The sequence below is a fragment of the Patella vulgata genome, chromosome 3 (assembly GCF_932274485.2).
Source record: "Patella vulgata chromosome 3, xgPatVulg1.2, whole genome shotgun sequence".
NCBI lineage: Eukaryota > Metazoa > Mollusca > Gastropoda > Patellidae > Patella > Patella vulgata.
This window is the reverse complement of record NC_065881.2, coordinates 77,225,935-77,241,158: the sequence shown is the minus strand read 5'-3', so window position 1 is coordinate 77,241,158 and position 15,224 is coordinate 77,225,935. Positions and strand designations below refer to the sequence as shown.

The following is a 15,224-nucleotide window of genomic DNA, read 5'->3' as shown; positions in this document are numbered from 1 at the left end:
ATGTTATCGTCTCTTCTCTTAAAATAGGCCTAAAATAATATCCAAAAATAACAAGCCCGCAATAACAGAATATCATATTTCTAGCCTGCAAATATTCTCATCTCTTTTAAGTCTGTTTTCAGTTTATAAAATAAACAGAGGGTACAAAGGAAGAAATGTTGTGGGATGGCTAAGAAGATATGTGAGTCCATGTTATCTTTTAGAGGTATATTATGACAGTAAACAATCGGTATGATAACGAACATGATATACGAGAAATAGGTCCAGATACTAATAACTTCATGATCAATTGTGGTCATTGTCCTTCACATTGACCACCGACCACTGTCCACCATCATCATGGCAGGGATGGTGTCATTGGTGTCAAAGTAAAAGAAAGCAATGAAATAGGAGTTATTGTCTTTTCACCAAATGTGTTTGTCTTTTTGATGTTAAAACATCGTAATGTGGGAGAACTGTCAAATGCACGACCAATTTGTACCAATGACTTTGTTTCTTGTGTACCATTTAAAGCACCCAACAGCAATAAATAATTCTGAATATAGGTAATCAATGCATTGTCGTGATCACAACCCCTCCCCTTCCCTACTCCAAATGTTGATTGAAACTTCATCAACAGTATAATTGTAATGTATATCATTTTGAGACTAATTTCTGTTGATTCCTTAAATTGAAAGGTCGACTTTCCAATAAACTAATCAATTCATTTTCTAATCAAACAATTTTTTAAATCAGTGTGCCGAGGGAAGTTTTGTCCAGACAGCGGCGTTATGGCCTACTCTTATATCGAATTCCAACTTCCAATGTGGACATGGGGTCTCACTTTTTGTCCCATCCAAACGACTATACATTGTCACCTTGCCGGGTTAAATCAAATAAGTATATATATACATTTATTGCCATGACTCTGCTATGTATAATTACATGTGAGCCTATATTGGGTCTCATATTTTGCCCCATCCGAACGACTATACCTTGTCCCTTGGCAGGTTAAATCAAACAAGTATATATATATATATTTATTGCCATGACTCTGCTACGTATAATTTCAGGTGAGCCTAGGGTTCCCTTTTTTTGCCCCATCCAAACAACTATGCATTGTCCCTTGCCAGGTTAAATCAAACAAGTTTATATATAAATTCAAAATTCATTGCCATGACTCTGCTACGTATAATTACATGTGAGCCTATATTGGGCCTCATATTTTGCCCCATCTGAACGACTATCCATTGTCCCTTGCCAGGTTAAATCAAACAAGTTTATATATAAATTCATTGCCATGACTCTGCTACATATAATTACATGTGAGCCTATATTGGATCTCATATTTTGCCCCATCCGAACAACTATACGTTGTCCCTTGCCAGGTTAAATCAAATAAGTTTATATATAAATTCATTGCCATGACTCTGCTACCTATAATTACATGCGAGCCTACATGGGTTCCCTTTTTTTGCCCCATCCAAACAACTATATGTTGTCCCTTGCCAGGTTAAATCAAACAAGTATATATATATATATATATATATATATATATATATTTATTGCCATGACTCTGCTACGTATAATTACATGTGAGCCTACTTGGGTTCCCTTTTTTGCCCCATCCGAACGACTATACCTTGTCCCTTGCCAGGTTAAATCAAACAATATATTTATTGCCATGACCCTGCTACGTATAATTACATGCAAGCCTACATGGTACATCATTTGTGTGTTTTGTAGTATTGTATCAGCTTTCATGGCTTATATTTATACAAGAATGCATTTATGCAAACAACCAGAATGTAACAAGATTAAAACAGAAAACACATTCCATAGGTAACTGCGTACAAACCAAGAAATAAAAAGACAAGAACATGTACTCTGGGGTATTTAAGAATCCATTAAACAAATAACTGTCATAAAGTACAAGAAGGGAGCACATCAAATTTATGCATTTATAAAAGAAAAAGACATAATCTTCTTGTGCATGTAATTAAAACAGGTTCTTCTCTTAATAAATTCTCCTGGTACAGTCCAATGGAGTTTTTTTTTTATGGAGAGTTATAACAGTTTTATGGGGAGATAAAAAATTAATGTATCTTTAATACAAAGCGACAATTGAGTAAGACTGATGCCATATTCTTATTATAAACAAATTCTACGTCAAGGATGGGCAAAGTGAGTGAAGGAATTTATTTGATAAGAGATTGTTTTTAAGAAAACTGTTTCTGAATATTTTGTGCTATTTTCTCCAATAAAGTCATTGGCGGATTCTGGTAGGAGCCCTTCCAGGGTCCTGAGACCCCTTAAATAATAATGTAAAAGATTTAACTTATTATTCTGTTTCTATGAAATTTGAATGTCCTACTCCTATATCGAATTCCATTTGTCGAGGGATCTTTTACGTGCGCACCAATGTGTACACAGGACCTCAGTTTTTCATCCCATTCAAACGACTATATGTTGTCCCTTCCCAGGCCCTCCATCCTGAACCGCTGACAGAGGGGAACCACGCAAGAAAATCCTGATAAACGCAGGGATAAACACGGAACCTCCAGGTTAGCGAGTCAACGTCTTACTCACTGAACCACTTTACCTCCCTCTTGTTGGTAAGCGTGATCTAGCTGATGTGCATCATAAATCACCATAAATATTTTTCAAAAGATTTCTGAGGAGTACCCCTCCACCCCCTCTAACCAAATAACCTGCCTACGCCACTGAATAAAGTTGTGATGTAAATAAGTTTGTTTTTTTGTTTATGATAAATGATAAATAAATATGATGTGCGTAGTAGTTCTCTCTGATATAAATTACACAATCACATTCCAAGCATTCTCGAGATAAATTTATCATGTTTATAAGTATTAATGTCTAAAATGTAAATAATCTATTAAATTGATGAGAAGGAATTTAACAGAAAAGTAGATCCTCATTATAGGTGTACCTGGCTCTTCTGTGAGATCCTCATAACAGGTGTACCTGGTCCTTCTGTGAGATTCCAGGTGTACCTGGCCCTTCTGTGAGATCCTTATTATAGGTGTACCTGGCCCTTCTGTGAGATCCTCATTATAGGTGTACCTGGCTCTTCTGTGCGATTCTCATAACAGGTGTACCAGGCCCTTTTGTGAGAATCTTATTACAGGTGTTCCTAGCTCTTCTGTGATTACCGGTGTATCTGGCCCTTCTGTGATTGGGAATTGAATGCGGTTTAAAGTGTCGTCGATTCAATACCTAGTTGTTTTTTTTTATTTTTATGGTTGTGTGGCCAAAGCGAAGTAGAAGAATTTTACCAGGACAGCAGCACTTGTGCCTAATCTTCTTCGATTTCCAACAGTCAAAGGATCTTTGACGTGCACTCCAATGTGTGGACCTTGCTTTTCTGTCCCATCCTATTGACTAGACACACTTTCCTAGTCATCCAACCAAGCAGGCGCAACCCATCATAATTCCATTAATTGCGATTTCTGTAAAAACTTTATGAATAATAATTGCCCAATTACTGTCCAGATCACATAAAAGAGAACTTGACATTAAGATTTTGATGAATCAACAATGAAGTTGCTGATTGGGTAGATTTCTCTCCTCCATAACACTGAACAAGTGTTTTGAAAATAAAATGCATTTTGGTCGGAAAAATTAGGGCATGGTTTAGAAACTTTAAGTAAAATGTACATAATATGTCATCTAGTTTGACAGATCAAAGGATCTTTTTTTAGAACTTTTATTTTTAAATCAACACCTTTCAGGTTTAAAACAGGTGTTTGGTATGACAGTATATTTGTACTTAAATGGGATGTACCTTTTACACATAAAATTTGTAGGAAGCAGAAAGTGTAAATTGTGCAGAGATTTTGAGAACAGAATACCAGACCATGAGTTCAAAAAGCATTCTCAGACTTAAGTTAAGAATTTACTCAACTTTCAATCACTGTTTATGAGAAATAACTTTGATCCAGAAACATAAAACTTTACACATAGTTTCTTACTGATGTATTTGATACATTAAAACAAAAGTTTTATAAAGGGCGATATTTTAGTTAAAATAAGGCTAACAATATTTTATACAAATTCCAGATGTATACATGTAGATATAGAGTCTGACAAAAGGACCCTTTTAATACAAATTCAAGATGTATACAGTCTGATAACAGGACCCTTTTAATGTGAATTTAAGATGTTTAAAGTCTGACAACAGGACTCTTTTAAATACAAATTCAAGTTTTTGAAAGTCTGACAACAGGACCCTTCAATACAAATTCAAGTTTGACAAAAGGACCCTTTTAATACAAATTCAGGTTGTTTTTAAAAGTCTGACAACAGGACTCTTTTAATACATGATAAGCGTGGACTTTTGTGAACATGTGCCTTTTTGAGTAAACAACATTAATAATGTAGTAGTTTTGAACCAGAACATGTAAATATATAAACGACAAATAAAAATATTACCTATTAATATTTCCATTTGATAAATCCAATGTTTACAAATGACCAATAAACATTAACAACACACAGTGTTTAAACTTCAACTGTTATTCTCCACAACTTCTGCTTTGAACGTGTGTTTCACAGGCAAACTCTCATACATTATTGACAAATCGCTAGATTTTCTTTGTTCTTCTCTTTGCTTCAATGATTTGTTTGAAGATCAAAGAGTTTTCCAGCTGATTGATTAAGATCAAAGGGAAACCTGTTCCTATCAATTGAGTAACAACATTTGACAGGTACAGCTATTTGTTTGTGGTGGTTTTAGTCACCATGTATTTTTATCTATCTGTATCTGTCAATGGTGGGGTTTTGTACATTAAATTACTACACATAATGGTAAAGGACAATCAATTATAAATATTCAAACATCTGATAGATTTTTAGATTGTCTCTTATTGAACAGTGTAATAATCATCCATTTAATAGTCTATTGTTTCCCGAAAACTCTTGACATTTCTGATGACGAAAAGTCAAATAAACATAACGACATGTCCTGTGTATTGACTCGAACTTGTTTTCTGCCCTTTGATGAGCAGAAATCTTTTAATTATGTGAAAGCATGGGGTTTTTTTTTTTACCTTTTAAACCAAATTTTTATCGCAATTTACCTATTAGCCTTCAAATCAATTCTTTAATAAAAACACCTCAAGAGATGCTAATGGATTTTTACTCTCAGAAACAATTTAATTTACATTATCTAGATTATAAAACTTTGCTTCTCAATTTATTTTCTGGTTTTTTTTTTAAATACTTAATTGCATTCTGGAATTCTTAAACATCAAAGAAATAACTTACCACGTAATGGGGATCCATCTTCTTTGTCAGCTACGCATATGGATAATTCCTGCAAAGAAAAAATAAAAAAAAAATAAGTAAAAATATTTATAACTCAATCTAATAAACATTCATTTAAATTCATGTGCAAAAAATACATAAAGTGCATTAAGATCCATTTCTATTATAGTTATACCAATTAGATATCAACCATCTCACAGCATGTGGGAAAATAAAATTAAAATCATAAATTATCTCCCTTTAACCCTAATCAAATTCCAGCATTACATGTAACATTCAGGTACAAGTTCATACTGCCAAGTTACCATATGATGTATTGAGCTCCAATTCAACTAAAACATATCTTGTGCTATAAATATGAACAATATTGTTTAAATGGAATATTTATCCCTGAATGACATTAAGGCATCAAAAGGAATTTAAAATATGTACTAGGGAGATTTACTATGTGAATTTAGCGATTCACAGATTCCGGTCCGTTTTACATTTTACACCTTCCCTATAAGGGGCCTTGCCATCCCCTAATCATTTCAATTCTTAATATAATGAAGTCTTAAGTGCATAAAAATTCCTTTTAATATGAAATAAAGTAGAGAAATGCTGGAGATTTGAACATCTTGACTAAATATACTCAATTTGCAGGCATCATTTGATTTAAACATCAAAGACAAGACCATTATACAGATCTGTATCATGATGAAGCGGTGCCAATAATCCATTACACCTTATATTCGAAGAATGTTAATTGCTAGATAAATAGTCAATAGACCTTTTTATGTTCAAGATCACACACCCAACATCAAAATCAAACAAATTTCCTCACACAAAAAGCAGATTTTACACATAAAAAAACAACCCTTAGTCTTAAAATTACGTTCTAAACCTTATTTTTAAAAAATGAAACAACCTGCTGTTAAAGGTAACAATCTTGATCAACCACTAAACGGGAGTTTCTAAATAATTGTCGTTAAAATGCAAACAATTTCCTCATACCAGGAGATCTTATACATTCATTTGTATTTTGTTTTTTATAAAATATCATTTTCTTTGAATTACTTTCTAAATACTTTAAAAAAAAAAAGAAACATCCTGCTATCAATGATAACAGACCTGTTCAACCACAGAACAGGAGTTTCTGAATAACTGCTGTTTGAAAAAAAAAAAAGTTGCAAAAGTTTTGCTAACAGATTCCGTAATTACTAATTCAACATGGAAAAGGAAACTTGTAACTAATTTAAATATTCCACTTGAAATAACAAAAATATACACAACGCAGTAGATCTAATTATAATTTACCTTTAATTGTATATATACATAAATTTAAATCTGTTACAGATATTCAGAATAATTGTTTCTGTGTGTTATTTTCACTATAATAAATGTATGTACAATGAATATTTTGAGATATTTTTACGAAAACAAATGATTGTTAAATCTAAATCTGTTATCATCGGTGAAGTGTCAAAAGGGTGTATCTCGGGGAAATTAGTAAAATACAAACACAATTTTTGCATTTTTCAAATCTCCCAATTAATATGCACAATTCTGTCTAAGCGGTGTATTACTACACAGAACTGTTCTGGGTATCATGTGTCCAAATGTTGTATCTTGATTTGTGGAAATTTTGAAATGCAAGAGCTTATATTTCTTAATCTTTAGAGATTCTTAGATGCGCTCTTTTGACACTTCACCTACGTTATGCTGCATTTAAAATAAATATTTAAAGATATTTTTACTAACAAGAAATGATTGATAAATTGAAACTACCGGTATAGTTTAATCTGACATGGCTAACAAGTTTGTAAAACAAGTATATAAGTTTTTACATATTATCTATGTGGTAGGTATGGTGATGGGTAGACCTATATAGACAGGTGTAATATATCATACAGAGACCTGTAACTTACACCTCTATAATAGGTAGGTGTATATATCTACACATCTAACTTGTTAGATCTCCTGACCACACACTTAACAACCTGACTTCAACAACCCTAAAACATGTCATTTAGTTGTCTTTTCTTTCATTATAGTGCATGTTCTTAAATATCAGAGATTAAGGATAAATAGCCTCTCATGATATGTGTGTAGTTTTGCGAGAATGGAAATGAAATGATATGGGTTTTAACGTCCTACTGTTCCGCTCTGACTGGGCTAATGAAGACTGGTATTAACCATACAGTATACTATGAAGGATATTTTGCCTGAACAATGGTGCTACGGTCTACTCTTATATCGAATTCCAACTGCCAAGGGATCTTTTACGTGCACTTCAATGTGTACACGAGACCTTAGTTTTTCATCTCATTCAAACAACTAGAAGCTGTCCTTCCCTCCGTCCTGCACCAGGAGGTCCTTGGTTTCAGTCCAGTAATGGGCGCGAAAGTTCCTCGGGAATTTTCAGTCTGGGTTCCCAGTGTCAGTGGTGCAGGATAGAAGGCCTGAGCAGTATCTTGTAAATCCAAATAAGAGTAGGCTGTTGAGCTGCTGCCTGGGTCATACATGAAGCAGGATATGATTACACTTTCTAGAACACCTGATATCACTTATCAGTTAAATTATTCACATAGTTAAATATTAGAACCACTGTAGTCTCGATTGTCATTGTTACCATTGTTATGATAACCCGGTTAATCATGAAGAATCATTGAATCGCAGATCAGATACAAATCTGTTTAAAATCAAACTCATTAGATGACATCGAGAGTTGATTAATGTCTTGTCATGTTAATAATGTCTAATTAATAGTTTATATAGGCAAATTTAGCTCTTGCATAATGTATGTTTAATTTAGCAGATCACAACAAAAAATAAACAAAAAATGTAACAAGTCTCCGTGAGCGGTAAAAAAAAAAATCTTATCTTTATTGTGGATGTTCTTTCAGTATTTTTATCAAATCATTTCCAGAACCTATCTAGATCACCGAATCACACCAATACGGCAATAAAATTATTTTAATTATGGCAAAGAGTAGTGATAATAAAAAAGTATGTGATAATGTGACCGAATTTGATGAGAACGATAAAATTGTCTGGAAAAGATAACATTTACCTTTAATTTCCGCCATCAGAAAATTTGTCAGAATGATGAAAAGGATGCAACCTTTTATGAATTTGAAAACCTTGAAATTCTTTTTCCTCTACTTTGTTTTAATTCAACGTTTTAAGTCGTAATTTCAAAGAAATTTCTCTTTTTCAAAATTAAAGTAAACAAACTTAAACTGAAAGTAAACCTTTTTTCTCAAAAGACAGATAAAAAGAAGCATCAAATGCCATAATTTCAAAGACATAAAAGAATAGGAAATCCGCTTTTTAAATAATTTATTTCAAATAAACTTCATTAGTACACGATGAACACAAACAAAAAATGCAAAAAGTTTTAAATCGCACAAAAATAAGGAAAAAACATGAAAAGGAAAAAAAAAAAAAAAAAAAAAATCATCAATTGAATGAAAACCAAAAAACTATTTTTCTTTTTCATAAGAAACCTAATAAAAGAGAATGTTTGAAGTGTAAAAAGGCAAGGAAACGAGATATTGTTGTGAAAATACGAAACAAAGGCTATATTTTTATTATGATAAATGATGGCCTCTAGTATCAATACCTTGCAGTGTTTGTAATTTCATACAGATCTTCAGAAAGATATTATCCTTTCAGATATTCCTATTACTACTTATTAATAATAACTTTTTTCTTGCTTATCTTAAAACTTCAAAGGATCAAACAAGTAGTTCTGCAAATTATCATTCTGGGTTCTTCATGCTAATTGTTTGCGTCTGCTTATACAGCCATTTTGAACTAATTTGAAAATTAAAGGTTTAGTTTTTGTAAATGATTCATTGATTACAATGCAAAGCTTTTTATTTTGACTCGGAACAAATTTCCGACAATTTTAATATTTAGATGCTAGAATGTATGTTTTCATAATTTCTTTTTGAGACTATAACTATTTTTGATTTTAAACAAATTTCAATTTATTTATTGTCCGTTCCAGTATTCAAATGTTGGGGAGAATTTTGCCCAGACAGTGACATTTTAGAGGAGAGAGAGAGAACGAGAGAGAGCAAGAGAGGGGTGTGTAAGTCCACTCGACACAAACTAGGTCATTTCGGGACTAACATATGGTTCGATTTTATTTCAATAATTCGCTTGTGCGTAGAGATCTTTTGCAGTGGGAGTAAACCAGAGGACCTGGAGAAAACCCCCAAGGTTGGACAGGCAACCCTACTCCTTGCCACGTACAACCGGGGAATCAAAACCACAGCAGTTGACTCAAGGACAGACCTTATGATACAGCGCGCACACGCTAACTATTGGGCATCCCCCCCACCCCTGTTTTCACAACACTGCACCAATGCCTATGAGGGTAACCTGTTTTTATTTTCAATCAACTTTTACAATACCGATATTGAAAAATTTATTCATAGCTCCCTCCTGTATGTTACATGTATGTGTGTGATATGCGAATGTTGAGGAGAATTTTGCCCAGATGACAAAAGAAAACGTTTTCACTAATCACTTTCAATGAGCTAGGTGGTGCCTACCTGATTTTAGTTACAATCAATTACTCAGAGTAGCGAGATTGAAAACAATATTTGCCGCTCCCTATTGCAAAAGGATTGGTTGTAAAAAGGTCAGGATGCCAAATTAAACAATATCTTGATCAGAAGTATATTACGCACAATTACTCTGCGATCGACATTTACCTATGGCTTATTCTCCTCCATCTTAAAGTAAAGATGAGTATCCATTGATGACATTTATGCGTTATCTTACATGGTAAACAACTGTGCGTTAAGCCGTAAATTTATAAGCTAATATCAACCATTAATAACCAGTTTAACCTTTTCTTATCAAATAAACGCTAATTATAAAAAAACAGATTGAACAGTTTATAATTCCATATAAACTCATAGTATTAGGACGACCTTAAATAAATTCATATGACATTTTCAGTCTAACTTTATCTTGAATGCAAAATTGTTCCGTCAGCCCGGCCAGAACTGTGGAATACTTTTTGAGTTAGAGAAGTCTAAAATGAAATGAAATATATAAAACAATATAATTTAGCAACCCCTCAATGTTTATTTTGTAACTTTAACCAGGCCCCGATGTTACAAAGCATTCTGAGACTTAAGTTAAGAATTTACTCAAAATTATTCACCTTTTTTTAAACTAAAATATTGCCCTTTATAAAACTCTTGTTTTAGTGTATCAAATACATCAATAAGAAACTATATGCCAAGTTTTGTGTTTCTGGATTAAAGATATTTCTTATAAACAGTGATTGAAAGTTGAGTAAATTCTTAACTTAAGTCTGAGAATGCTTTGTGAACTCGGGGCCAGATTCTTCTAAGAAATATGCCAAGTAAAAAAAGTAGTTCCAGAGATATGACTGTCAACATATTCATAAAAAAAGTAGTTCCAGAGATATGACTGTCAACATATTCATAAAAAAAGTAGTTCCAGAGATATGACTGTCAACATATTCATAAAAAAAGTAGTTCCAGAGAGATGACTGTCAACATATTCATAAAAAAAGTAGTTCCAGAGAGATGACTGTCAACATATTCATAAAAAAAGTAGTTCCAGAGAGATGACTGTCAACATATTCATAAAAAAGTAGTTCCAGAGAGATGACTGTCAAGATATTCATAAAAAAAAGTAGTTCCAGAGAGATGACTGTCAACATATTCATAAAGTTAGAAGTGTGAAAAATTATAAATCTAACTAGATTGTACCTAAATGCCACAAGAATAAAAACTCTTTGATTTAATCAGATTTTATGACAAGAAAATACACAAGGATTTGATACAAATATATAATGCTCTTCTTCTGTTTAAAGGGAAGCCACAGTGGCCCAGTGAGTAAGACGTTCATTTGCTAACCTGGAAGTCCTAAGTTCAATCTCAGCATTAGCTGAGAAAGTTCATTAGGATTTTCTGGCGTAGTTCCCCTTGTCAGATGTGCAAGACGAAGGGCCTGGCAAGGGACAAGGTATAGTTATTCGGATGGGATAGAAAAAAAACAGGTCCTGTGTATACATTGGTGTGTACGTAACAGAACCCTTGACAGTTGGAACTTGATATAAAAGTAGGCCATAACGCTGCTGTCCGGGCCAAATTTCCCTCTTAGCACACTGTATGGTGTATGGATGTCTTCATTACCCTAGTCAGAACAGAGCAGAACTGAAGGACATTAAACCCCATTTCATTTCATTTTTATTTAAAAAGATTACAAAAGTGCAATGACTTCTTAGCGACAGTTGATGGTGGTAATGAATCAATCTTTAAAATAACTAGTAGATACACTATAACTAAATATTGAGTTCAGTAAACCACATTCTGTACGTGTTTATAAATAACACACTGCCCGATATATATACAAGTATCTCCCCACTGCCAATAAAATCCTATTGATAAAAAGCTGTAGAAAGGCCCTCAATCAAACATGAAAAGGAGATTGTGCACTGGATGACCTAAGATCATGTTTTGTAAAGAACGACCAGTCTTTGAACAGTTATCTTTACAAAGTAATCCAGGTACTTTACTAATACTTAGTAAAGGCATGCTTTTTTTCTTATTTTTGATTTTGTATAAACATACATATACTTTTAAAAGAAAGCCAAACAAGACGTAACCTTTGTGTCAAATGGAGACTAAACTTTAGATCTTTGTAGTTTTAACATTATCAAAATGTTATTTGGTTGCACTAATATGCAGTACAAAGCAACAAAAACTCTTTTTGTCAAAACCAAAAACAATTTGATCAGTTACACAATCACAACATCTATTGTTTGAGAGAGAGAGAGCACAGAGAGAGAGAGAGAGACTAGGTTTAACCTCCTACTTTTCTACTCCATTGGGGCTAATGAAGACCGACATCAAGCCCATGCAATGTGCTATGAGGGGCAATTGTTTTTGTCCCATCTGGACTACTAGACCCTCCGTCCTGCACCACAAACATGGGGAACAACGCCAGAAAAACCCAAGGAACTTTCTTGTCCAACATCAGGATTGAACCCGAAACCTCCAGGCTAGCGAGCCGACTTCTTACTCACTGGGGAGCCACGGTGGTTAAGTGGGTAAGACCCTGGTTCACTAGCCTGGAGGTTGCGGGTTTGCTCCCGGTGTTGGCCGAGAAAGTTCATTGGGATTTTCCGGTGTGGTTTCTCTTGTCAGACGTGCAGGACAGAGGGTCTGACAAGGATATCTGTCTAGTCCTTTGGATGGTACAAAAACATGAAATCCTGTGTACACATTGATGTGCACGTAAAAGATCCCTTGGCAGTTGGAATTCGATATAAGAGCTTCCTATTTCTTGTTTGTGTCAAGTGGACATTAAACCCTATTTCGCTCTCTTTATTTATTCTGTGAAGGCACGTTGGGAGGGAGTTACAAGAGAAAAAATTGTTTCATTTGATTTGTTTGTAAGTTACACCCTGAGTTACGAGTCTTATGATTATTGGGGGGGTTGGGTGGCCGAATGGTTAATATATACATGCGTATTGCATCATAAGGCCTGTCATTGTGTCAAGCGGTGTGGATGTACATGACAAGGAGTAGGGTCACCTGTCCAACCTTGTGAGTTTTCTCTGGGTCCTCCAGTTTCCTCCCACTGCTAGACTCTTACGTGCAAGCAAATTATTGAAATAAAATTGAACCATATGTTAGTCCTGAAATTACCTGGTTTGTAACAAGTGGACATTAAACCCTATTTATCTCTCTTTCTTTCTCTTTATTTATTCTGTGAAAGGCGTGGGGGGAGGGAGTTACCGGAGAGAAATTGTCTCGTTTGATTTGTTTGTAAGTTACACCCTGAGTTACGAGTCTTATGATTATTGTTATAACGTGTGAGGAATGAACTATAATAGCATTACGTTTACGTTTATTTAAACTGTATATTATACGAGGCATATTTAAACGACTTCTTGTCTTTTTTATCCTCCAATAACTAAAGAGCACCTCCTGTAACCTTGATCTCGATGACCCCTAGAAGATCTCTCCCAGTTTAAAATGCCAGTAAAATAAATAGACAAGCAGTTAGAGATCGGGCCAAGCACAAGTAAAGGAATTCCTTTCTATGGACGCATCCTCTTTGATCTAGCTGCGTTTATAAACCGGCCCTGATCCTTCTGTGTGTCTTTCTGTTTGTAGGATAGTTAACTGGTTTGATGTTCAGGATATGAAGAAACTTAATGACATACAGACAGAAATAACCAACTATCTCTTACAGAACTGGTCACTGTGGTCATTTTGTGAAAAGAAATAAAATGGGGTTTAACATCCTACTTTTCTGCACCAACCAAGCTAATGAAGACAGTTAGACGCCCTGCAATGTGCTGCAGCGTAGGCTACAATTATTTTGAATTCCAACTGTCAGGGGTTCTTTTAAAAGCACGTAGATCTCTGTTTTTTGTTCCGACACAATTCCTAGTCAGAACCTCTGTCCTGCAAGGGGAAACGACACTGGAAAATCTGTTGGGAACTCTGTATTCCATATAAATGGTTGTTGTCTCTATAAGTATCACTCCAATCTAATTAAAACACAGATCCCATTTTATAGTTCAAAATTTCGTTTTACTTTGTCTTTATTACACTAGGATCTGGAAGAATTGTTATATAACCTACATTTTGGTTGATGTGAGGGATTAGACAATGAAACAGTCTGTTGCAGTGAGTTCTTGATGTATGATGCACAGAACTGTGGGTATCCTACTAGGAATATCAACGCTGATTGCTTAATCAAATGTCTGACGTCATAGGGTAAAAAATTGCTCGTATGACCTCTGACGCAACCTTCCACTACAACAAGTCAGATCTTCATGTAGGAGAGGCCATCGAAAGTATAAAAAAAACGAAACGAAATATAGATCTAATCAGATTGGCATCACTCCATTTGGCTATATTGAGATGCATCATGTAAAAGGCAGAGTATGCATGTTCAATCTAAAATCCCTGAAACCACTTTTAAAAAGTTGAACTTCTGTACTCAGATTAAAAATATAAAATATATTTTTCAAATTCTTCTTCTCATTGTTAATATTTACCTGATCAATTTAAGACCTTAACATAATCAAATCGTTTTGTAGAATTCTTGTTTGCTATCAAATTTAGATTACATAAATTCCAAAGTATTTAACTTGCTTTAAAGAATTTTGAGCGTACGTACTGCAGTAGAGTGTCAAATATATTCTACACTAGAGTTGTCTCTAGTTGCACTCTGGTACAAGTTTGCCCAGATTAACCATTTACAGAAAAAAGTCCCCGAAAATCCTCCATTTTAGTGAAGCTTGTGTCTGCCAAATCATTATTATCTTATTTTAAACAAAGCCAAGACAACCCACAAAGACATTCTCTTCAATATGGATGTTGGCGGTATTTACTCCCAACAAACATATGGGTATTTAAAAATGTCCTAAACTAGCGCAGATGAGTTGAACCACGCGGTAAACTGAAGTCAAGTACACGATTTTAAAACGATTTTAAATTGAAATCCGTAAATCAGGACATTCTTTCATTTACCTCTGTCAAGGCAATTATAATCTTTTGTTGAAATCTTCTATGGATTATGTAGCTGCACTCGAAAACAAGAGTTTTGGCAGGTTTAGGGTTGCACTAATAAGATTGTCAATAAACTTTTGCAACGATTAAAATGTATACTTTATTTTCCTTTTTGACGGCAAGAAAAATATCTATTCAGGTTTACATTTATCCAGGTTAAGAGGAGATACCACTAATTAAATAACTTCAAAAGGTACATGTATCAAACGACCGAGAGTTGCACCTAATAAAATGTCTGGCATTAATAAACCTTATATTTTTGAATTTTTTGCCGGACAGTGATTTCATGATAAAGGGGGCCTCTGGACAAGGTGTATAATATTTTTGACAGTGTCCTAAGCCTTTCTTGCATACACTACAGTTTTAAACATCTATCAGCATAATCGGCTTTACTCA

The 15,224-nt window shown here is 34.1% G+C and overlaps 1 protein-coding gene across 5 annotated transcripts in view; it reads right to left on the bottom strand.

Moving 5' to 3' along the window:
* Window positions 1–15,224, bottom strand: part of LOC126814976 (protein naked cuticle homolog 1) — a 91,709-nt gene that overhangs the window by 38,088 nt on the left and 38,397 nt on the right. For 3 of the 5 annotated variants that reach the window (XM_050540466.2, XM_050540467.2, XM_056099553.1), the window contains one exon: window positions 5,266–5,314. In XM_050540466.2, coding sequence (XP_050396423.1) covers window positions 5,266–5,314 — 49 coding nt within the window. Of the gene's footprint in view, window positions 1–4,431; window positions 4,536–5,265; window positions 5,315–14,314; window positions 14,334–15,224 lie in introns of those variants that run through there. The other 2 variants (XM_050540473.1, XM_050540470.2) reach the window with 2 other exon arrangements.